This window comes from Leptonychotes weddellii, chromosome X (genome assembly GCF_054177405.1).
Source record: "Leptonychotes weddellii isolate Sample4059 chromosome X, ASM5417740v2, whole genome shotgun sequence".
Lineage (NCBI taxonomy): Eukaryota > Metazoa > Chordata > Mammalia > Carnivora > Phocidae > Leptonychotes > Leptonychotes weddellii.
This window is the reverse complement of record NC_138385.1, coordinates 22,090,522-22,114,463: the sequence shown is the minus strand read 5'-3', so window position 1 is coordinate 22,114,463 and position 23,942 is coordinate 22,090,522. Positions and strand designations below refer to the sequence as shown.

General features: G+C 40.8%; 1 protein-coding gene across 2 annotated transcripts in view; it reads right to left on the bottom strand.

The window, feature by feature from the left end:
- TENM1 (teneurin transmembrane protein 1) overlaps nt 1-23,942 on the bottom strand; it is a 330,568-nt gene that overhangs the window by 67,798 nt on the left and 238,828 nt on the right. For both annotated transcript variants that reach the window (XM_081808286.1, XM_081808288.1), the window contains one exon: nt 4,314-4,468. In XM_081808286.1, the coding sequence (XP_081664412.1) occupies nt 4,314-4,468 (155 nt within the window). The remainder of the gene's footprint in view (nt 1-4,313; nt 4,469-23,942) is intronic.

Below are 23,942 nucleotides of genomic sequence, written 5' to 3'. Positions count from 1 at the left end.
ACCCATCAATATATTTTGATTTACTGAAATATGAAACTGGGCACTGTGTAAGCTTAGCTGGATCACTGTAAGAACTACTAGAAACAATGGGGGCTTTGCTCTTGGAAGGTGTTATGAAGCTCCCAACTCAGCTTCCTTCCTTCTAGCTGAAGACAGCCCATGTTCTTAAGTACAGTCCTGGAAAACATAGGGCCCCAATCTGCCACAGCTGTCTAAACAGACGGGGGAAACCCTGGCCATCGAGGCTGAGCATCTGGGCAGCTGTGCCACACACTGGCTTCCTCCTGGTAGACACTCTATGCGCTCACCCAGCTGAATTCACTCGGCGTTCGCCACCTTTTGTCCACCTGTGCCACATCTGGGTGCTGATTTGCACACACCTGGGGGCTGATCTGCTTTAATGCCAGAGCCTCCCCTTCTCAGCCAAGCATCTCAAAAAAGTGATCTATTTTCACTTTCCCCATTTCCTCACCTCCCACTCTACCACTGCAATCCTATTCCAATTAATTAGCACTCTACCACAGGCACTCCTATCAAAGTCACGAATGCTGTCAAACCAAATGGCTTCTTTAAAAAAAAAAAAAAAGCAGCTTCTTTTATGTGACCTCTAAAGCAGCAGTTGATATTAACCATTCCCTTCCTTTTGAAAAGCTTCTTTCCCTTGGCTTTTTGACTGCCCACATTCCTGGTTTTCCTCCTACCTGTCAGGTTTTTCCCTCTGGTCTCCTTTGTGGTCTCCCACTCCTCAGCCTTCTCTTGAGTATTGATATCCTTGGAGTCTGGTCTTAAGCCTTCTCTCTCTCTCTCTTTTTTCCTGATGCTATGTACTTTCCCTGGAAGATCTCATCCACTGCCCTATTTGCCGTTACTATGTGTGGACTGATAATCCCAAATCTAACCTCCATTTCAGACCTTGAGCTTTAGACAATATGTCTTGAGCTGAGCCCATCACTCAACCCTCGTCCCCAAACCTGCCTCTCCTCTTTCTGTATTCCTCATCTCAGAGAATGGTACCATCATACCTGGACTTCCTTAATTCTGAAATTAAGTCCAGTCAACAAGTTCTTTGATTTTAGCACCAATATTTCACTAATCTGTCTAGGTTTCTTGATCCATACTGCTGCTACTTTAGGTCTGGCCATTATCACTGCTTGCCTCTGTAACCTGCATAAAGCTGAGCAGCTTCGTGGTCAGTGTCATCGGAGTTGTATCCCAAAGAAACATCATCTGGACATCCAAAAAACATTGGAAAGCAATTTAATTTTTACAGAAGTCTTTTGACAAGGTGCTGGATCATATATATATGTTTTGTCCCCATCACACCTGTATTACTTCAATGGCCTCTGAAGCGGTCTCCCTGCCTGTAACACCATTTCCCGCCACTCAATTCTCTATGCAATAGCTAGAATGATCTTTTTCAAAAGTACTTCTCTGCTTAATATTATTATTGGCTCCCCATTGTCCACTGGATAAAACTTCACCTTGTCATCCCCACTTACCTCTAGCTTCATCTCTCACTACTTTTCCATATTCTTTGCACTGATCTTCTGGTATTGGCATACATGTTAACTGTGCCTGCTGAGCACTTACTATGCATACCCGAAGAACATAGTCTACCTTGGTAGACTAGTTGGATACAGTTTGGCAAGAGAACAGATTACATTCTTAAATGCGGTGATACTAAATTTTTGTAAGAGAATGAAACAACAGCGAGGATTAGAACCATCAGGGAAGCATTCCCCGGAGGAGGTGAGGTATGAGGAGGATGGAGAATGGGATTTGGAGCAGCAGAGATAATTCCAGACTAAGGGAATGCGACCATGAGAAGCAAGCCCCTAATAAAGGTGGAGGGTCATAATCTGGTCACTGAGATGGAGATCATTACAGACTCATTGTTTTGTGCCAGCCTAAGAGGAAAAATTCTAATGACTCTTTAGGGTGCTTTAAACACAGAACAGGAAATAATGGACAGCAGCAAAGAAAGCTGCCAAATAATTTGGACACGAAGCCTGCTTTCTCTCCCAGTCAGCCTTGCTAATTTCTAATACCCACCACCCACCCTGCCCCATTCAATTCCCCATCCACCCCCCCAAACTACTGGTTTTCTTTTTAAGAGATTTAATTTATTTATTTGAGAGAGAGACAGCAGGAGCAAGGGGAGGGGCAGAGGGAGAAGGACAAGCAGCCTCCCCAGTCAGCATGGAGCCGGATGCGGGGCTCCATCCCAGGACCCTGAGACTATGACCTGAGCCATAGTCAGACACTTAACCGACTGAGCCACCCAGGTACCCCAAAACTACTGTTTTTCTAAAGCTGATGTTGTGTAAAATAAAGAGAAGGGAGGGCATCGGGGAAACTGAAATGCCATAGGGAAAATGTGATTCTGTCTCTTGGTTACCAGGGCTCCTTTTCAATGGGCTACACTCTACATCCCAGCCTGAAAGGGCTGAGGTAGCTTTTATTGTGCCAATTATGGCTAGCAAATACCATGTGAGAAAGAACCCTTCTCCTGGTGATGAGGATCATATGTTTGCTCTATTTAGACAAAGAATTCTCTTTTGAGCATAACTTTTCCACACAGAAACAGAGAAGTTGTTTAGACTTGACTGATTGCAATACTAAGTGTCCTATTTTAAGTTAAAAATATCCCACAAGTGAATCATATACGTGCATCTTCTCTTTTTCGTCCCCCTCCTCCATAGAAACACATTCACACCCTTCCTTACTGCCATAAATAATGCTCCTTTTCCTTGCCTTCTGTAGGATTTTGCATCACGGAAAGTTAGGCTGCTCTACGACTTGATAGCCTGATTCACTCAAATCTCTCTGAAGAATGGCTCATTCACTGGGCCAGTTTTCCAGGCCTTCCAATTCCCCTTTTATTTTTGTAGTTGACTATATCTGACTACTTTCGGCCTCTCTGGAGTGTGGTAGGGGCACATAGAGAAGAAGAAACTCCCCAAATAGGCACATTTCTAGTGTTTTATAGCCATGCGTATGTTGGACAGGGATGGGAGGGGAGAATAGAGCTAATGACTATAGCAAGGTTTCTGGATGATGTGTTCACTTAAGTTCCCCTGTGATCCTAGGTTCCAGGTGGTACAGAGAATGAAGCAACAGGAATGTCCTGACTGTGGAGGATATCGCCGGTGGCCCACCAATGCAGCAACCCTCCATTCCGTGCCAAGAGAAGCCCGATTTTGGTTCAAGAATTAGGTAGCAATATACTTTGGGAAGGTGACCCTGTTCCAGAGGGTCTGAATCCATTTTGGTGATCCCCATTTCCCCTTTTAAGGGGACTTTAAGGAGACTCCACCAGTGACTGGTGGAGGCAAGAGCACTTGACTCGATTCCTGTCCGTGTGACACAAGAAGGAAATCTGCGGGCATTTTTCTCACCTCTGATCACCTCACCATGTGACATCAGGAGACTTTATTGTTGAAACTATTTTTTAGGTACATGTTTCATTATTTGCAGTCAAAACCACCCTGTCTGATACACTCACTAACCACTCCTAAAATTCTCAACTTCTACTCTAATTCATTTGAAAAGATGATCTAATAATCTACTTCACCAGAGTCACAGATTCATGGACGATAAGAGCATGAAAATCCCTTTGAGGCCTGTCTATAGTCTATTTCTCTCCTTCTAAGTACCAATCTCTTCGTGTCCGCGGACTAGGGAAGGCACCCACAGGGTGCTGGAATTGTGCTCTATGCTCTCTAATCTCTCTACCTGTCGAATCCCGATTTTGTACAACTGTGGTAAAATCAGAATTTTCGACTCAGGTGAAAGTTACGCTGAACTTTCCCTTTTGTTCTGACAAAGAGCTTTCCTAAACAAATGTAAACTAGATCTCAGAGGGAGCATCTCCTCTACCGAAGACTTTCAAATGCCCTAAAGATAGCTGTTTACATACACATGAATAACAAGTCATGCTTACATATACATTACAAAAGATTTCCAAGGACTTTGGTCGTCAGTGCTTTTCCGAATGTGAGTCACTGTATTATTTAAAAATAATAAAATTATATATCTTGGAAAATATTCCACAAAAGACTGGCCTTACCCTCCAATTGATTTAACTTTGAGAGCCTTCATTCTTATTCTTATGCCAACATTCCACCTAGCATTACTCCCAAGGGAGTTTTTCTGAGGAGGAAAAAAGGAACTTACAGAAAGAGAAACTTCTGCTCCCTGGTGTTATAAAAGATACACCAGGCTTCCTTTCTACCTAATTCCTGCATGAGAAAATTGTTATCCATTTCCATGATGCCAAATGGTGATAGCGCTTGAAAACCAGCGGTGCCTACCTGAGTGATGTCCATTCCCGAGTCACAGCTCAGTGGCTGCGTGGAAGTCAGACCGTTTGAGCCGATTACAGTTGTGATCACCGCTTTCTCATCAATTCTCCGAATCATGGTCCCATCCACGAAGTAAATGAATCCATGCCTATCAACTGTGATGCCTGTTGGGAAAGAGCAAATGAGCATTATTAGTCAAGTGGGCCACATGTGCACCAAGATCCGTAGTTTGAAAGAAGCCATAGAAATGGAAAAGCATTTTAAAGACATATGGATTCAATTTTGCTCAGCACAGACAGGACAGTAATGGGAGAGGTCTGTTCGGACACACATTCACTTCTTTGTGTATTGAGAAGAAATGATAAAATGTAATGTGAGGAAATAAAGCCAGGTCTAACCATTTTGGCTTGTCTAGCTTTACATTGCCACCCCCCCAATACTTGCTTAGCCCCATAAACAGAAAAAAAATCCTCTTTAAGATAAATGGGAAAAGGCAGAAGAGGCAGGGTATGTGACATTCCTTTTGGGCTGTAGATGCGCAGGCCGCCACTTATTTTCATAGTTGCATTAGAAATAACTGACCTGTAAAGTATTAAAGTTATTGTCATCAATTCACACTCAGCTCACAGAGACTTTGTAATAATTCTGATAAACTGGACTGAGTTTTTTCCTCTGTATTACCTATTCAGAGGAGTTTGGAGAGCAAAATTATGGTGTCACAAAGGGAATGTTTAAACTTCTAGAAAAAAATGAAAGCCAATAAAATTCTCACAGTAGCTTTTACACATTGTGTTAATTACAGCCTGGTGTTTTGGAAAATATATAATAGCAGTTAGAAGGCTTGGGTTCTAATACTGAACACATCATTTACAACTCCTGTGTGATTTTGAGTCATTCATCTAAATTGTAGCCTCCTCTTCGGTAAAATATGGAAAAGATTATCTGCTTGTGATATTGTGATTTATAATAAGAAATATATTTGGCTTTCATCTCTGATTTTAGCACAGAGCTGCTAAAATTCTGGAAATTTCCGAAGGGGCAAGAGAGATAAAGGTGTCTTTTGTTATGCTAATGAGGTGGTTTTTGCACTGCATCTAAAGATGGGTTGGTTGCCAGGAGAACCATCCATGAATAGAGGGTTGGAACTTTGAGTGCTGCCCCCAGACGTCTGTGAAGGGGAGAGGGGCTGGAGACTGAGTTCAATCACCAATGGCTAATGGTTTAATCAATCATGCCTATGTAATAAAGCCTCTACTAAAAACCCAAAAGGACAGGCTTTGGAGAGCTTCCAGGTTGGCGAACACATGGAGATTTGGGGAGAGCAGTGCGCCTGGAGAAGGCAAGGAAACTCCATATCCTCTCTCACATACCTTACCCTATGCGGATCTTTCATCTGGCTGTTTCTGACTTATAGCTTTTTATGATAAACGGATCTTTCATCTGGCTGTTTCTGACTTATAGCTTTTTTTTTTTTTAAAGATTTTATTTATTTATTTGACAGAGAGATGAGAGAGAGCACAAGTAGGCAGAGTGGCAGGCAGAGGGAGAGGGAGAAGCAGGCTCTCCGCTGAGCAGGGAGCCGGACGTGGGGCTCGATCCCAGGACCCTGGGATCATGACCTGAGCCAAAGGCAGCCGCTCAACCGACTGAGCCACCCAGGCGCCCTGGACTTATAGCCTTTTATGATAAACCAGTGATCTAGTAAGTGAAAGGTTTCTCTGAATTCTGTGAGTTGCTCTAGTTCATTAATTGAACCCAAGGAGGGGGTTGTTGGAACCTCCTTCTGGTTGGCTAGAAGCACAGGTGTGTGGGGGGCAGTTTTGTGGGACTGAGCCCTTAACCTATGGGATCTGACCCTTTCTCTGGGTCGATTGTGTCAGAATTGAGTGAAACTGTAGGACACACAGCTGGTATGGGAGAACTGCTTGCTGGTGGCGTGGGGGGGAACCCCCACCCACGCTGGAAATTGGGTCTCAGAACATTGTTTACCGTAGACTTACCTAAGCTAAGGTGACCAACCGTCTTAGTTTGGGATTGAGGCTGGGTTCAGTTTTAAAACTGGGACAGTTCTGGACAAATGGTTGGTTAGTCTTTGCCTAGGTTGTTATAAATATCATATGAAATAATACATTTAAAAGTGTCAGACACATATAAAGAACATATGGCTCAACTCCTGCTTCCCTTGGTGCTTTTGATAGTGCTCTTGAAAATAACCACATGGCATTACTTTAAAACTAGTCTACAATTTAGTCTTTTCCTACCTCTCCTTTATGCAGTGGAGCTTGTGAAACACAGAATATATATTAAAGTTAGGAACACCTGTGATAACAAGCATGTCCTTTTGGCGTGTGCGCACACACATTCACACACACAGTCATTTTCCTGGTAAAGAGTGTTTATAAACCCAACTTAATAGACTACTTTCAGATGAACTAATTCATTGGCAGGAAGTTAATATTAAGACTTGGCTTTATGGTGTACTTTGATTAATCCTGATGTTCCTCATCAAGTATTAATCCTTAATATCTATACAAGTTACAGATTCATTTTAACTTTCCCTGAATACCTCTAAATTCATCTATGTTTTGGAGGGCTCTCCAAGGAAACCAGCATGTCCAAACAAGGGGAAGTTCATGTTGATAAGTCCCTTTTTCATTTGCAGATACAGAAGGACCTTTAAGGAGGTTTTTAAAAAGACTTTTAAGATTGAGCAAGTCATGAGAGACTATGGACTCTGAGAAACAAACAGGGTTTTAGAGGGGAGGGGGGAGGGGGGATTGGTTAGGCCGGTGATGGGTATTAAGGAGGGCACGTACTGCATGGAGCACTGGGTGTTATATGAAAACAATGGATCGTAGATCACCACATCAAAAACCAATGATGTATTGTATGGTGACTAACATAACATAAAAAAAAAAAAAGATTGAGTAAGTCAAAGGATGGTGGCACACGAGCATTTCTTACATCTCTAGGACATCTGGGCTGAGGATGAACCAAGGGGTACCTGTGCTTTACGTTTTTCTTGTTTTGGCAAAATCAATTTCTCGAATGCCTACTATTTGGTCTGCTTTGTGGCAGGCCTATGATTACCTTCTATGACCTCTGTATTAAATATCAGTGAGTGTGAAATTTAAAATTTGCTTGTCACAAGAGGATGGACTCCTCTTGAGGAGTTGATCTTGATCTCTTGGCATTCCGCACGGCCAAATACTCTGATCTTTGCTGTTACCTAATTTGAAATTTGAGCCACTATCAAGAAAGGCTTGATAGATCAAGACTCAGGTCTGGAGAGAGAAAGGCTGAGAGTAGCTTAGCTTGAAGTGTTTGAAATCATGAAGTATTTACCAAATACATACTGAATGTCACTGTGCCAAGTCCTGTGAAGGCCAAAGGACAAAGAATCCAGATGCACAGAAACTAAGAGGAATACCCTGCAAGCGTTGCTCTAAGGAGGAGGCAGTAAATTTAGAGCTTCCAATCCCTTGAAAATTGGAACAGATTCACAAAAGGTGTAGAGAAATAAATGTATTCCTTGAAAATTGGAACAGGTTCACAAAAGGTATAGAGAAATAAATGTATTCCTCCCGAAACGAGTGTATTTGAGGGGGGGGTGGGTCCTTCCATCTTTGTGTGGACACCAGGGAGGACAATTCTGTTCCTTTGACAACTGCATTCCTCATCCCCATCAGAGGGTGAGGTCTGTGCTGATCCAGGGAGGATAATCCTGGACTTTACATTGTTTTACCACTTTTAATTTTTGTTTACTTCTGAACAGTGTGAACTGTTTTCTCTGCTCACATCCACTGATTTCCACAGATGAAGCTTATTAAATCCTCACTGTTGGCCTTCAGGGCTTATTTGGCTGACGGGTTGTAGGATATTCTCCTTTCATATATTTGTGTAGCAATTTCTTTGATCGCGGTCCAAATTGCAAAAGACTCTGTTTTTCCTGAGACTCTTTAATTAAATTTGATGGGGTTATACTTATGTTTGGAGTTGAAAAAGAAATAGTAGAAAGGTCTTTGAGGGGCTGTGTGATAGATGTTTTATTAGTGCATCTAGGTATGTTTTATATGTACATATTTTCATTTCTTTTCATTTTCCTTCCCCAGCCAACCAACCAACCAACCAACCAACCAACATACACACACAGATTTCCGAAACAACTAGTTTTACGAACTCTTCACTGGTGAGGTTTGAGGGGTATTTAGTTTTCAGTGAGGTTAAAAACCAAATTGAAAATCCCAGGCAGGAAAAGGAGAATTCTTTTTGCCATTGCTTGGGAGGGGGTGGTCTCCCCTCCCATAGTGAGTATTGTCGTAGCCCAGGGATGTCCATGATGCAGTCAGCATGATCTATTACCGTTTGTTAGGCTGAGTGGGAGAAGGTGGCACATGCCCCGTGTATTTTAAGCTTTGTCTTTCAGGGACGGGGATGTGAGTGATTTCAGAGCACATAAAGCCATCTGGGGCTAGCGAGATCTGCAGACGCAACTGACTTTCGTGTTTTGATATTATTGTACCCAGATTTCCAAAATTTGGTACCTAATGCTGTGGGCATAATTTGTTCCAATGGCCACATCCGTTGATGTGCTTCCTGACAGCATTTTCATTACCACTTAAAACACAATGGCTAAGAAAGGAGTTAAATTGCATTGAGAAGACCACTTCCAGGGTTTAAAATTTTAACCAGTATGCATTTTTAGAGCAAGCAAGAATATATAGATCTCTGATGTTGCCACAAGGTTAGGCAGTGGGTGGTGGGGGGAGGTAGGAAGAACAACACAGACAGCTTGAGCCCCCACACCACCCCACCTCCAGTAAGGAAAACACTGGGCTCAGATGCCCAGACAGCATGTTTAGCTTGGAGCACATTTTTACATTTGTGAGAAAATAAATAAATCCTTGTAAATTAGTGCATATAATGAAAGCACTGACAGACCATAACCTGGAAGTGTGAATGGTGCTGTCTCCATTCATCAGCATTAAGCCCCAACAAGCTTTTTCAATGGAAAGACCTGCTCATAAATAAAGTGCATCTTGTAAAAAAAATTATTCACCACGTCTTATGCAAAGTAGGGGACATTATATAATATCTGAACTGCAGGCTCTTTTCTCTGTGAAGCGTAGCTCTGTATGAAACAGCGGCAAATTACAGGTGAAATTATTTGACTTCTTCCCTTGTCTTATTATCCTCCAATGAATAAATACTATAATTCTGCAGAAGACAACTGCCTAAAGCTGGGGCAGCCTGGACAGTTGCTAATAAATGTATCACCTGTTGGGGAAGAGGACACTGCTGATCGATACTGGAGCAGGCAGGGATTTCCTGATGTGAGGTCGCTGCGAGTCCAGATGTGGAGGTTAATAGCCCGGAAATAGTGGCTCAAATCTCAAATTAGGTAACAGCACAGATCAGAGTATTTGGCCGTGTGGAATGCCAATTTCAAATGTTGGCAGAAGGCATCTTTGTATTTAATTTATAAAAATTACAGCTGTTGGGGCCACCTACATTTTTATTATTTCTATATTAAAAATGAACCTTCTTTCAGAATATAGGCTTTGGAAAGTAGTCATAAAATTCTCTGCATTTAGAGCCCTAGCAACCAGAAAACTGAAATACTGTTTTTTTTTCCCCTGCCACAATGTGCTCTTTAATTTTATGATACAGAGATAAATGGTTAAAATAAGCTTTCAGAAAATGTCCTAAGCGCAATATGGCGTCAGCTCAATCTCCAATACTGAGAGTGCTGAATTGTATAACTGACATTAGCTGTTGATCATAGAGTGCCCTTTAAATCAGAGAGAGATTAAAATATTTTGCTTTGTTTATGTGCAATGCATTTCTCTGAAAATTGGTATCATATGTTGGTCTATATGGAAATTCTCCAAGGGGCAGAAAAGTCCCTTCTCCAGCTGATCTGATTACTGTCCACTTAATTACCCACTGGGATCAGAAAGGGTCAAGTTACTTTTGCACAGTAAGCCTGTTAAGTTCTCTTGCTAGGCAGCCCCTAAATGGAGCTTGTAGGACTTGGAGGAATTACAAATATCCGTGTGTCACTAGGCTTGGAAGGACGCAGAGCTTAATGACCAGCTGAAATGATTTCACTGTGTCCTTAACAATGAGAACACGATTTCTTCAGTAAGAGACTCTAAAAAACTCACTGTAATATTACATGACTAGTGAATGGTGTGACTTATTCAATCAGATATTGTTTAATAAAAAAGTTACAGTATATCCTAAACAGTAAAGGTCAATTTCCAAAGAATTTAAATACAAATTAAAAATGATAAACATTCAAACGAATATTCTACTGACTGGAAAGTCCTTTCACGGCTCAGAAGGTACTTTTTAAAGGGCGTCAGAGATATCATAAAGTGCAATAGATATTTGGAATAGTTAACCAAGAAATCTGAATGAAAGAAAGACAGGGCAGTTTTTAGCTTTTGTCTTCTCTTCAGCTCCTCCTGATCCTCTCAAAGCTTTTACCTTCAGGGCAAGGTAGAGTAAATGAAGGGCTCACCTACCTCCACCAACCACTATTTTTCTTTTCTTTTTTTTATTATTATTATGTTATGTTAATCACCATACATTATATCATTAGTTTTTGATGTAGTGTTCCATGATTCATTGCAACCACTATTTTTCTAAAAGCTTACTGGGGAAGCTCTTTCTCCTGATTTATTATTAGATTTATTTTGTGTCTGTTATATGTCAGGTACAGTGCTCGGCACTCGGAGTACAGCAGAGTAGTATAAAACAGAGCTCAGAAACCGGTGGGGGAGAGGAACCAATGCCCAGGCAATTACAGTGCCTCAAGATAAGCACTAGTTTAGATCAAGTCCAGGATGCTGTGGGAGCAACCTTGGGGAGTGGGCTGGGCAGATGAAGGTCACAAGTGATTTCTCAGAGTAAGTGACACGTAAGCAAAATCTGAATGGCTATGTCGAATTCCTGATAAGCCTAGTGTGAAATCCAGGTAAGCGCCACTGAAAACCAATGAAGGCTGACTAATATCACTTAATAGTAACCATTTTCATTTGCTGGGACTACTAGCATATTCTAGGCCTAGTGCTGGATTCTCTACATCCATTTTCTCATTTAATCCTCATAGCAGCTTTGTGGAGTAGGTATTATTGTCATTTTTCAGACAGTGAAATACAAGTTCAGAGGTTGAGTGACTAACTCCAGGTTACCTACCTAGAAAATTCTAGATTTAGCTCGTTTGTCTGAGTTCAATGCCCGTTCTCTTAAGCCTTCTTCCATGCAGCCTAAATGGGGTTATCTATCACTTTACCACAGGAGTGGTGCATAGACTGGTTTCAGAGGGTTCAGAAACTCCATGAAATTATCTGCAAAGTATTTTGTGTATGGGGAGATGGTCCATTGCTTTTGTTAAATTGTCAGCATGACTAATGACCCCTCTCAAAAGATTGTTAAGAGTTCTTATATTCCTGTAGATCTCTTGTTGGACTTCTTCAGAATTATCCTTCAAAGATATTCCGTGGCTTCACCCCCACAAAGCTGGTCAGTTTTGAGAAAGTACTCAGAATTTCCATGTGATGGTGATTTTGAGAACTCGACTATTACCATATGACCTACCACATAAAAAGGAGGCCCCAGCAACAAGGGTTACAGACTCCTATGTCGTCAGGGGTCAGGCAGGTGACATAAATTTGTAAGTTGGTGCCAGCTGTTGGATTATATAGGTTCTAGGGAAAACTGAGGTTAACAAAAGAGAGCATGTGCCATCTAAATGCATTCAATCTTTTTTTTTTCCTTAAATAAATAGAGTATGGGCCAAACAAATTATATTTTTGAACTGGATTTATTCCTCAAGTTGCCGATTTATGATGTTTGCTAGAGGATAATCAGGAGGAATATATTGTCAGTGAAGAGGCTGCTGTGGGCAGAGAAGATCCATGAACTTGGGAGTGAATCTAATAACCAGTGTAGCACCTGCTATTAAAAGTCATATCTTGCTACAGAGATGTCTCATATATCCCCTGCCCCCAGAGATGCATAGCCTCCCCCGCTATCAACACCCCCCACCAGAGTGGTACATTTGTTACAATTGATGAACCTACATCGACACATCATTATCACCCCAAAGTCCCAGTTTACGTTAGCTTTTGCTCTTGGTGTTGGACATTGTATGGGCCTGGACAAATGTATACTGGCATGCATCTACCATTAGAGCAACATACAGTGTAGTTTCAGTGTATGAAGATTCTGCTCAATTTTTCTGTGAACCTAAAATTGCTCTAAAAACTAAAGTCTATTAAAAATTATGTCTTGCTATTAGACTAAAACCAAAAATAATCAAATGTAGTTGTGATTCTTATCACTGGAAAATGAAATAATTTGGATGGCTGACGATACAATACTTGCTAAGAATGCAGCCTCTTTTGTCCCCACCAAGATCAAAGCTCAAAATTTGTGTCAAATTCATCAAATTCAGTCCAATCAAACCAGAAAATGAGGTGCCCCAGCTGAACTCAACTCTGTTTTTGCTCTGCCACCTTTCTCTTCCCCAATCTTCATTCAGAAAGCCCTCCCCCTTTAGTATGGCAGAGACAATGCTATGTATTCAGGTCACCCTATCTATTTTTATTTCTGAGAATAGAGCTGGGTTACGTTTTCCAACTTCCTCTGTAGTTAGGTGTGGGCAGAAGTGATGTATGCTACTTCTAGGCTTGGCCCCTAACAAAACCTCTGTTGAGCTCTTCCATGGATCACCCTCTTCCCACGCAGGCTAGCCAGATACAGAGGGATTGAGTAGCTAGTTACTAGCTAGAAGGAGCCTGGTTCCCTGCATTACCACTTGAGTTTTCTCCCACCTCCCCAGGGCAACCCATTTGGACTGTGATGTGAGCAAGAAACAAAGTACTGTTTTGTTAAGCCATTGAGAATGCATGTGTTTTTTTTTTTTTCTTTTCTTTTTCCACATAATTAGCTTGGCCTGACTATTACATTTACCAACTCAAACCCTATTCACCTTTTAAGGCTTCTACAAGATGTTTCTTTTCCCGAAAGCCGACCTGCAAACTCCAGTTCATTCTGGTCTCTCTGCTAACCTATAGAAGTCGGTTTTTGTTTTGGGTTTTTTTTTTTTTTTTTTAAATGTGACTTCTCCAATCATGCTCTGTCCAGGCAATAACTCCTTGAGGGCAAAAACTGGATTTTATTATGCTTTACTTTTATATCTCAACAAATCCAGTAGACCTGGGCACAGATGTTCAATAAAACTTGCTGAATTATAGACTTAATTGTCACGCATTTACAGATTTCCCTCAATTTATGATGGGATTACGTCCTGATAAACTCATTGTAAGTTGAAAATATCATTAAGTGTAAAATCATTTAATCACCTTCCCTACTGAACATCATAGCTTAACGTAGCCCACCTTAAACTTGCTCTGAACGCTTATGTTAGCCTACAGTTGGGCAAAATCATCTAACACAAAGCTTATTTTAACATGAAGTGTTGAATATCTCCTATAATTTATCAAATACTGTATGGAAAGTGAAAAATAGAATGGTTGTGTTTTGCTTGTGATCATGTGGCCAGGAGATGCGGCTTGCTGCTGCCGCCCGGCATCCTGAGATATTGTACTGCATCTTGATAGCCTGGGAAAATATCAAAATTCAAAATTCAAAGTATGGTTTCTACTGAATGCGTATTGCTTCTGCACCACGGTGAAGTCAAAAAACCGTAACTTGAGGACTGTCTGTACATTGAAATGCACCTAACTTAAATCAAGTAAAGCCTGCCATGAGGTCAAGAGCAGCACGTGAATTTCTCTAACAGTGAGTTTAGAAAGGAGGTAATGATACGTTCTCTCTCTCAAGACCTTTAAGAGGAGTACAGTCCCCTATCAATTAGTGATTATTAAAGTATGGGTGGGTGGGGGGAGCAGTTGCTTTTAGTAGCCAAAAGCAAATAGAATAAGAACCATGGATCCAATGATCTGCAAATAAATTTGATCCATGTAGCTAGCTACAATGAATAGCTCAGACTCCCCCAAATCCACTTTGTTAACAGCTCCGTGTTATTATCTTGTGATGTCTTCCAATCTTACCATCTCAGGAGTACTAAGAAAACAGAAATACCTCAAGATTTTGCCTTAATGTCCTTCAGTTCTTTGCTTTCACATAAAGAAAAGCAGAGAGAATGCTGGCTCCAGGGTCACATCAGGGGATCTGGGGGTTTCAGGCTGACTTCTGTTACAGATCAGCTGTAGGACTTCGAGGAAGGCATTTAACTACTCAGTGTCTTGGTTTCCTAACCCAGATCCTACCTACTATACAGGGTAAAATGGTGTGAAACTCACAAAAGCCAATGGAATGGAAGCACTTTGAAAAGGATGAAGTGATGCTAAGTGGTGTCCCAATTGCTCAGTCATAGCTATAATTCTGAAAGTGACTTTTCGAAGCCTAGAATCATGAACAAACATTTCCACATAGGCCCTGACTGAACATTTCAGGTTTCTCTATGTTGGACAGACATAGTATACAACTTAAGTCCATGAAGTATCATGTAACCCTTGTCATAGCAGAGTTGCCCTATGTTAGATTCACCATAGACAAGGTAGTGGTTGAAAACAATTTTGTTAGCTTAGGGGAAATACTGCACTATTGAGTGGCTGGTATAAAAACCTTCAAGCTTTTATGAGATGGCTAAAATTTTCATCCAGAGAACCAAATAAATGAGGCTCCATGCTATGCAATTGGCTCAGGGAGATCCTGGGCCAGGGGTGGTGGTGGTGTCTCAATATTTAAAAGTGATACAAGATACTAGTAATGGTATGAATTATTTTTCCTTGTTTTAAAGATGTAGGGGTGTGTGTGTGTGTGTGTGTGTGTAAGAGAGATTGGGGTAAATAGATGGTTCTAGTTCAAGTTGAAATGCACATCTCTTATTTTTGTGCTAGAGTTCTTGTTTAAAAGATGCCTGCAGGCTGAGATTTAAGGGGACTCAGTACATATGGGCTAAGATAAATGAGGTTTACCAAATGCAAGCTGAATCTTTTATATTCCCTCCCTCCCTTAAAAAATTCTTCAAACATCAAGCAACCATATCTGGGACACTACTCAGATATATTTTGAAGAAATGCCTCTGTCATCCTAAGGAAACAAACTGCCTCACAAGAACATTATGTGAACAATTAGCCTGAGGAGGGAAAGTTCATTTATTGCCCATGGACGAGCAAAAACTAATTGCAGTTGTTACACTCTAGGGAAAATGAGTCTCTCTCAAGGTATGTGAACGACCAAGAGGTTCTAATAAAAAAGCAAACTAAGTAGAATACCTTGGCCTGAATACTCAATAAAAGCAGGATATGAGGAATTAAGCCTGACAGTGCTTACTATTCACAAAAGTGGGCTAACTCAAGAAGAATTAAAGTTTCTGTAGGGTAATTATTTGCATGTAGTGCCCATCCAAAAACAACACAGAAGGCGCATTTAAAATTCTTCCAACATCTGTACATCTTGACTAATGAAGCTGATGCTGGAAGAGAAGTTCACAAAGTCAGAAGTGGTAGACAGTCATTGGCAAAAGGTAAGGCAGGGTAACAAATACTGCATGAATATAATTTTTAAACCTCTTCAATGAGAGTTTAAGAGACATTTAGGACGGCTGGTTTGGGCTCAATCAATATACAATTACAACACACACACACACACACACACACAAATATGACAGCTGAGTAAAAGAAAGAAAATAGTCAAAGCAGTTGCCTGAGGAGACAAACAACTCTTTTTTTCTTTTCTTTTTTTTTTTAACAACTCTTTTTTTCTTTTCCACATCCTCATGTATAAGTTTGATGAACTGCAGGCATAAGGTTTTCTTGAAAGGCATTGAAAACTACTGGGGTGCCTTGTTCATGGGGGGGGGCTGGTGATTTCCCTATCCTTGTCTTGACTGAGATTGGGGTCTCCACGGCCATCCCCACCTCTTTTCTCTAAATTCAACCACCTAGACATGTTCGTGAGAGAGATGGGAGGAGGAGGAAGAGTCCGGGGGTAGAAGCTGGGTGATCTGGTTGAGACTGACTGACTTTCAAAACATTTCACAATCTCCCAGTGCTCAGGTGTCTGCCTTTGTCTACCGGTGAGACTAAAAGCTGACCTGCCCATGTCAGGGCATTACTGTAAAGATCAAATAAAATAACATCTATTCTGTCTGTGAAATCTTTCTGAAAGGTTAACACACGTGATGTTCATATTTACATTTTTGATTAACTGTTAGCCTTCTGGAATCATGCTGGGGGTTATCTGCTACATGAGTACCTGCTTCAGCATGGATTGACTTAGAGGTCAGGATCACAATGTGGAATTCTGTCAGCATCTCTGCCACGCTGACGATGATGGGGAGTCTGTATGGGGTCCTGTGTTACTTTTCCAGTCAAAGCGGTCTATGTAATGGCTCTAAAACATACCTTTCCCTTTGCCATCACTACATTATTTGCCTGTGCATGGAGGGCCCTTTCTTTCTCCTAGTTTCCCAATCCTGCTCATTTTGCAAGACACAGTGCAAGTCTAGCCTCAATAATACAATCCACAAGCTGACTCAAAGACTTGCAAATACCTCGATGGAGGTCTTTCCTTGTCAATTAAATCAAACAAATCCATCATTCTTTTCTGATGGTAGAAATCTTCTGAGCCTAGTAGAAGACATGTGTGTTTACCAATCCTAGTGGTAGGAATGAGGATCACAATAGGGATAGTGTTGTTAGGTTGCAAATCTAAAGTCTGGCCCGTAACTAAGAGCACAAGGTGTTTTGACTGGACTCAAGAACGCACTTGAGATACGAGTTCGGGCCATTTTAACAAATCCATTTCAGGACCATCCTCATCTTCATAGGAAGAGCTGAGTTATTCATTTCCCATTTAGCATTGGCTTTTTGCTCTCCACTGCCCTACTTTCCCTTCTTTGCCTTGTTCTTTGATCTTATTCTGTTTTGAGTTCACTTAACCTAACCTATCAGGAATAGAGGTTAGAATCTAGTTTCCAGTTCTCTTTCCCCACATGTCCAGCTCTTTTTTAGATTCCTTGCTTTTCTTCCACATCTTCCCCCTTCTCATTTTTCTCTCCCTTTTCCTCCAAATGCCAATCAGCTCTCCATTCTCTGAACCCTTGGAGTGTTTACAGTTTATATCCCATGACCTAATGCTAGATTATAGTCTTCTCTAAGGATTCCTCTCTTTTCTCCTCAACCAAATCATATTCCCTCATGGGCAGGGACCATGTCTTTTTAGTCCACTCATAATTTCCAAAATTTCCCAGGAAGACCAGATTATTTGCTGCTTGAAAAGCTTAACAAAATGGTGGAGCTCAGTGAACATGGTTCTTTTTCTAACAAGATCTACTGGGAGCATGATGTGGGTCCAACCGAGTAGCTAAATCCAGTGGGAGTCTTCTTCTTTTTTTTTTTTTTAAAGATTTTATTTATTTATTTGAGAGAGAGAGTGAGAGAGAGAAAGAGCACAAGAGGGGGGAGCGGGAGAGGGAGAAGCAGACTCCCTGCTGAGCAGGTAGCCCGATGCGGGACTCGATCCCAGGACTCCAGGATCATGACCTGAGCCGAAGGCAGTCGCTTAACCAACTGAGCCACCCAGGCGCCCAGTGGGAGTCTTCTAAGTAGTATAGTGGGTCGCTGACACTGGTGTCTTATTGATACCAGTTAAATATGCTGAAAGTATTAATTAAGATGATGGCATTTCTGGATACCTGTTTGATAACCAGGAGGTCTTTGTTGTCACAAGAGATCACTGCAGTATTTGGTGACAGCATTTAGCTGCATGCTCCTGCCACACAGGAGTGCTTTCTAGGTTTATGGAATAAATGACTAAGATCTATGGTAGAAAGGGAACAATTTGAGCAACTAGGAAAAAAAATTAATAGTAGTCAGTCTGAATTAATAACAGTGAGTCTAAGAAAGGAGCTAAAACACAAGGAAATGGAGGCATTTAAAAATACAGGCAGATACCATTTTTTCATTTTCCCTGATTCAAAAATCTCTAGCATTTCCAGGAACTAGGAAGGTATCAATTTAGGGCCAATTCAGAAGGCAGTTGTTTTGGTTTTCTGTTAATGGACAATTTTTTTTAAACATTCAAGTAGATAATTTGAATGAAGTCATGCTGTTAAAACTAGACCAGATATACTTGGAAAAGAAAATACCAGCATTAGTAACAAAACAAAACAAAAAAACCACAACAGAGGTCTTGAAGTTGCTGTGTTGATCTGTGGTTTTTCATAAAATTTCAAGCCTAACAGGCTAAAATCAGGAGATTTAAAAGTAGTCCCTCTTCAGACCACTCTCCCCAGAAATGCCCTCAGTTTTACCACTGGAGAAAGGTGGGAAGGTGCCCTTGAGAGACAGTTCTGATTTTACTTTAAGAGAACACAGGGAAAAGATCATAGAAACCCAAGCAGGTAACCTTGGCAGAAGCCATTCTGATGGGTTTTGGGCTTGGGGAGGGGCAAAGCAGACCTATCAATCTATTACTATGGCTTCAATTTCCTTGGGTTAGAGATGCCTTCCAAAATGAGGAGTGATTCCTGAGCTCTAAGAGTAACTACCGCTGTAATCAGCTTTCTTTCCTGAGTAAATACTGGTAAAATCAGGCACCTACCCACCTTCCTTTCCCTAAAAACCTATTACACAGTCTAACAAGCTTTTTGAAAAACCAAATGGAATTGCTAGTAAATGAAACTGGAAGAAAAATAGAGCAAATAACATTGGGGCTTCCTGGCCAGGCTTTGATATTTGGGGCTTGAAGATAACCTTACATTTGAGTTATTAAGCCTTTGATTCCTCAGGGAGAAACTTTAAATGGGCCAGGACTCACTCCCAAGGAAATAGTGACTTTCTTTGGGCAACGATAAAGCGGACTCATTCTATGGAGACTCTTTAATATTGAGGAAGTTCACGGTCAGCTATTCAGGGAACCCCACATATGAACACACACTAGAGGTGTTGCCTCAAATCCAATCAGTACGGAAAAGAACGGATGTATGCTGGCCACTGTAGGAGGCCTTAATGACTCTACCCCAGGGCCAAAGTGGGACTTGTGCCTGACAGCTTGTTAAATATTTTGAATATCATCTCTGTATGCGTGAAAGCCTTATTTCAAACAAACAAACAAACAAACGAACAAATCACTTTTAAAAATGGAATTGTCAGGTATAAATTTGCAAGTTGCTTTCTAATCCCTGCTTTTGACTTAAATTTTTTTAAAATTATGAAATATTTCAAATGGTAGACAACTCAGAAAATAGCATTACACGCTGCCTTGCATCTACCACCCAAATTTAACAGGTGTTAACATTCGCTTCACATGGTTCAGAATAAAATCAAAAGAAAATGTTATGAATACAGCCAAAGCCCCATGTCCTTATCCCTACTACCTTTTCCCTTCTCTCCCCAGAGGTAACCATACCCTGCAGGTAGCGTGCATCACTCCCATGCATGTTTTCACACATTTTCTACATCTGTATGTGTCTACAAACATCTAGTATTGTTTATGTGCTTCCATGTGAATATACTTAATGCTTCAGAATTGTTCACTTAGAGGCACCTGGGTGGCTCAGTCAGTTGAGCAACAGGCTTCAGCTCAGGTCATGATCTCAGGGTCCTGGAATGGAGCCCCGCATCGGGCTCCCTGCTCAGAGGGGTGTCTGCTTTTCCCTCTGCCTCTGCCCTTCCCCCCCGCTCATGCTCTCTCTCTCTCTGTCTCTCCAAAATATAAATAAAATCTTTAAGAAAAAAAGAATTGTTCACTTGAAATGGCTAAAATGGTAAATTTTGTTTTATATATATTTTACCATTATCATATGCTAATGGCATTATACCATGTATTTCTTTTGCAATTTTCTTTTATTTGTGTAACCTTATGTTTTGTGACCATTAATGTTCTTTATATATAGATGTAGTTAATTTATTTTTACTGTTATACAATATCCCATCATGTGACTAAGCCTCCACTGATGGATTGTTAGGCTCTTTCCATTTTTTTTACTGTAGTGACATCCTAGCACGTCTCCATATGCACATATGCACTTGTGACTTTCCACAGCGTTTCCTTCAGTGGAGCTTTTCCCAGTACCTCTCTCCAAGTATTTTAAATACATGGGTGCAATTTTCCCCCTTCAGTTGGACAATATATTTTCCAAGCGAACAGAATTAAGTTAGGGCTGTGACTATACCATCAATGAAGTTTGACAGAAAAGAATTTGAATATAGTCAAACAATTTTGAAACCAAAATGATTATTGGTTGCAGTCTTGAAAACAATCCAGTTAATAACAGCTATTAGTTTTAAAACTTATCTACTTATCCTCGTTCTCCTCTTCCTACTTTAGTCAGTACTTAATCTGTGCCAGGAACTGGCAGAGCCCATAGCGTGTCATTTCATCCTCTAGAACTCTGTAAGGAAGGTAGGCGCACCATTCCATTTTACAGATGAGAAAACAGTGCCTTGAAGATGTTAGTAATACATTTGAACTCCATTTTAGCTCCCTGAGACTACAAAGTCTCTCGTTTTAAGCTACTCTAAATGCTTCCTGAGTTTTCCAAATTTCACGGGGCCCAAAGGAGAAAGACACAGTATGATTCGGGGGTTACTGAAAGGACTGTCCATCTGCCTTAAAAATACCTTTACTACAGGAAGGCTTTTCTGGGAAGCCACAAACCTTAGACACCCGAAGGAAATATATTGCTAAATATGACCACATAGAGTTAGAAAACTTCTATATGGTTAAAAAAAGGAGAAATTACAAACTTGGAAAATATCTGCAACACATATGAGGGACAAAGGGATGCCTTTCTAACTGACAAAACACAAAGATCAACAGCTCGGTAGCAAAACTGGCAGAGTGAGTTTACTGAAAAAGAAATACAAATGGTCACAATAGACAGGAGATGACACTCAGCTTCATTCACAATTAAAGAAATTCAAATTAAAGCTACAGGGTACAAGACCCCATTTCACACTGATCGGATGGGCCTACAGGAAAAGGTTTAAAGATACTCAGAGCAGCTAAGGGTACAGCAAAATGGGCATGTTCACACACTGTTGCTGTAAATGTGCTCAATCTTTTGGGAGGACAATTTGGTAATATCTACTCCTGCTAAAAATTAACTCTATGTATGTATTTACAAAAGTGCTCCAGTATCTATGAACTAGGTTGTTCAGCACAGCACTTTAGTGGTACAAAATAATAATAAAAAAAAGCAACAACATATCCATCAAGAAGCAAATGGCTCAATCAATTATGGTATAGCCATATGTTGTCATGTTATACAGCTCTTAAAAACAAAGAGGTAGGTATGTACATGCTTTTATGGAAAGGTCTTCAAGATACTTTATTAAACGAAAGAGGCAGGGTGAAGTGTAATCCATATGGTATGATTCCTTTCACGTAAGGTGAAAAATATATAGAAGTCTCAAAGGAATCACAAGAAACTGTTAACACTGGTTACTTTTAAAATGAGGGACTGGGTTGTGTGTGTTTGTGGTGAAGAATTCTGGAATCTGCTTTTTGTACCTTTTTAGAGAGTTCAAACTTTCAAACCATATTTACATGTTACTTTTCTATTTTTATGTTTCAGTATCAACAGGACTTAGCTAGGTGCTGAGACCATTTTAATTTGTATTTTTATACTTCTTTTTCTTAAAAAATAATAAATGTAACTAAAATGTCTTTTACTACTGACCTGCCAGGATGCCTTCAAAGACTTCCATTTAGGTTTCTTCCTTGACTTACGGTATTACCCCTTTCAGCAGGTCTCCAGTAAGCTGCTCAGATCAGAGTAACCCACTGTCAGCCATCAATACTAGGACACCCCTGCTGGACAGCAGTCATCTATAGAAGCAAAGAAACCTGAGTCCTCAGAGGCTGGCCATAGGACAAGACAGTGTATATGTGTGTGTATTTTAAAATACCATGTTTTGTCTTTTGTTGAATTATAAAAATAGTAAATGCTCAGAAAACTGAGAAAATAAAATCACTCCATATTCCTTAGGCAGCAATTATCACTGCTAATGTTTTGATAAACTTCCTTTTTAAAATATTTACTTATTTATTTATTTGAGAGAGAGAGAGAGAGCTCAAGCAGGGAGGAGCGGAGGGAAAGGGAGAAAGAATCTGAAGCAGGCGCCCCGCTGAGTGTGGATCCCATGTGGGTCTTGACCCCACGACCCGTGAGATCATGACGTGAGCCGAAACCAAGAGCCGAACGCTTACTGACTGAGCCACCCAGGCGCCCCTGGATAAGCTTCCATTTGCACTTTTTCTCTGGACGTACACAGTACCCCTGCACCCTTACAGGAGTAGCAGCCCACACTTTCTACAGTTTGTATTCTGAGCTCTCCACTGAATACTATTTTGCAGGTATTTTCCTTATACCCGCAAGGTCATGCCAAGTTTTGGGGATGGTGGGAGTGGTCTGTCCCGGGTGCTGACAGTAAGGGGAGTGAATTTTCAGTACAAGTAGTAAAAACAATAATAAAATGGATGAACAGCAGGTCTCTGTTTACTATCACCATTCCTGGGAAATTCTAAACAATGTCACTGATGCAATAGTCCTTCCACTGTCCCATCCCCTTTTAGTATACCACTGTGGCTGCCCAGTTCTGATGAGGGGGTGGGAAGAGAATAGGGTGCATTTCTACATAGGGGTGATGGGGTGAGGGCCGGGACAAGGGCTCAGTTAGCCAGGGGAATCACTGAACGAGGGAATGAAGAGGAGACATGTCAAACCTGTCCTACTTTATTGGGTTTGCTGCGTAGATCCATCCAGCTTAGACAACTTTAGAGAATCTGCTTGACTTAAAAAAACTAACCATAGCAGCTGTCTTTATTATGTGCATATAACTTAAGTCATTAGTGCCTTCAAAATTCTGGTCTAAATGCTCTGTGTGGTGCCATCTATAGTATTTGGGCTGAAGTGGCCAAAAAATGCAATCAACTGATCAATTATAAAATAAAAATGGGCTTCCTGGCTCCATTTCCAGCTGTGTTTTAGCATATGATGATGTTAAAATTATGGATTTCCGAAGACATCTGGGTTTGCTGCGTGTTGTTTGAGTTTTACACTGGACACCTGCTAATTCACCCAATATTGCTGGAGGGTCAATGAAGCTAAAAACATCTTCTGATGACTTCTCTGTTGTGGAGTGAATGTTCTGGATTCCCTGGGAAGTCAATGCACTGTAGGTTTCAGATTCCTTTAAGAGTCAGCAAAGCATGCAGGACTCACCAGGAAATGACCTCCTCTTTTCTTTGATTTGATAGCTCCGTGCATTTGGATGGGAGCTCCATGCATTTGGTAAACTTGAAATTATTGGGCCATCTTGTATGGATGGTAGAGCATTATGGGGCCCTGATCAAAGGGTTAGCTCTAATACAGTTTCATGTTTTAGAACCTTAAAAACAAACATTTTGCATTGAAAGAAATTTCCTAATTAACTTCTGCAGAATTTGTACATTAAAACATCTTACCCTGCTGGAGAAGACTGATAAAGCAAACATACTACCTTCTGCTGAAGAGAAACTGTATTTAGAAGGAACTTGCTATTCTCATAAAACTTTTAATAGGAAGAAGTGAATCAAATTCTTTAATTA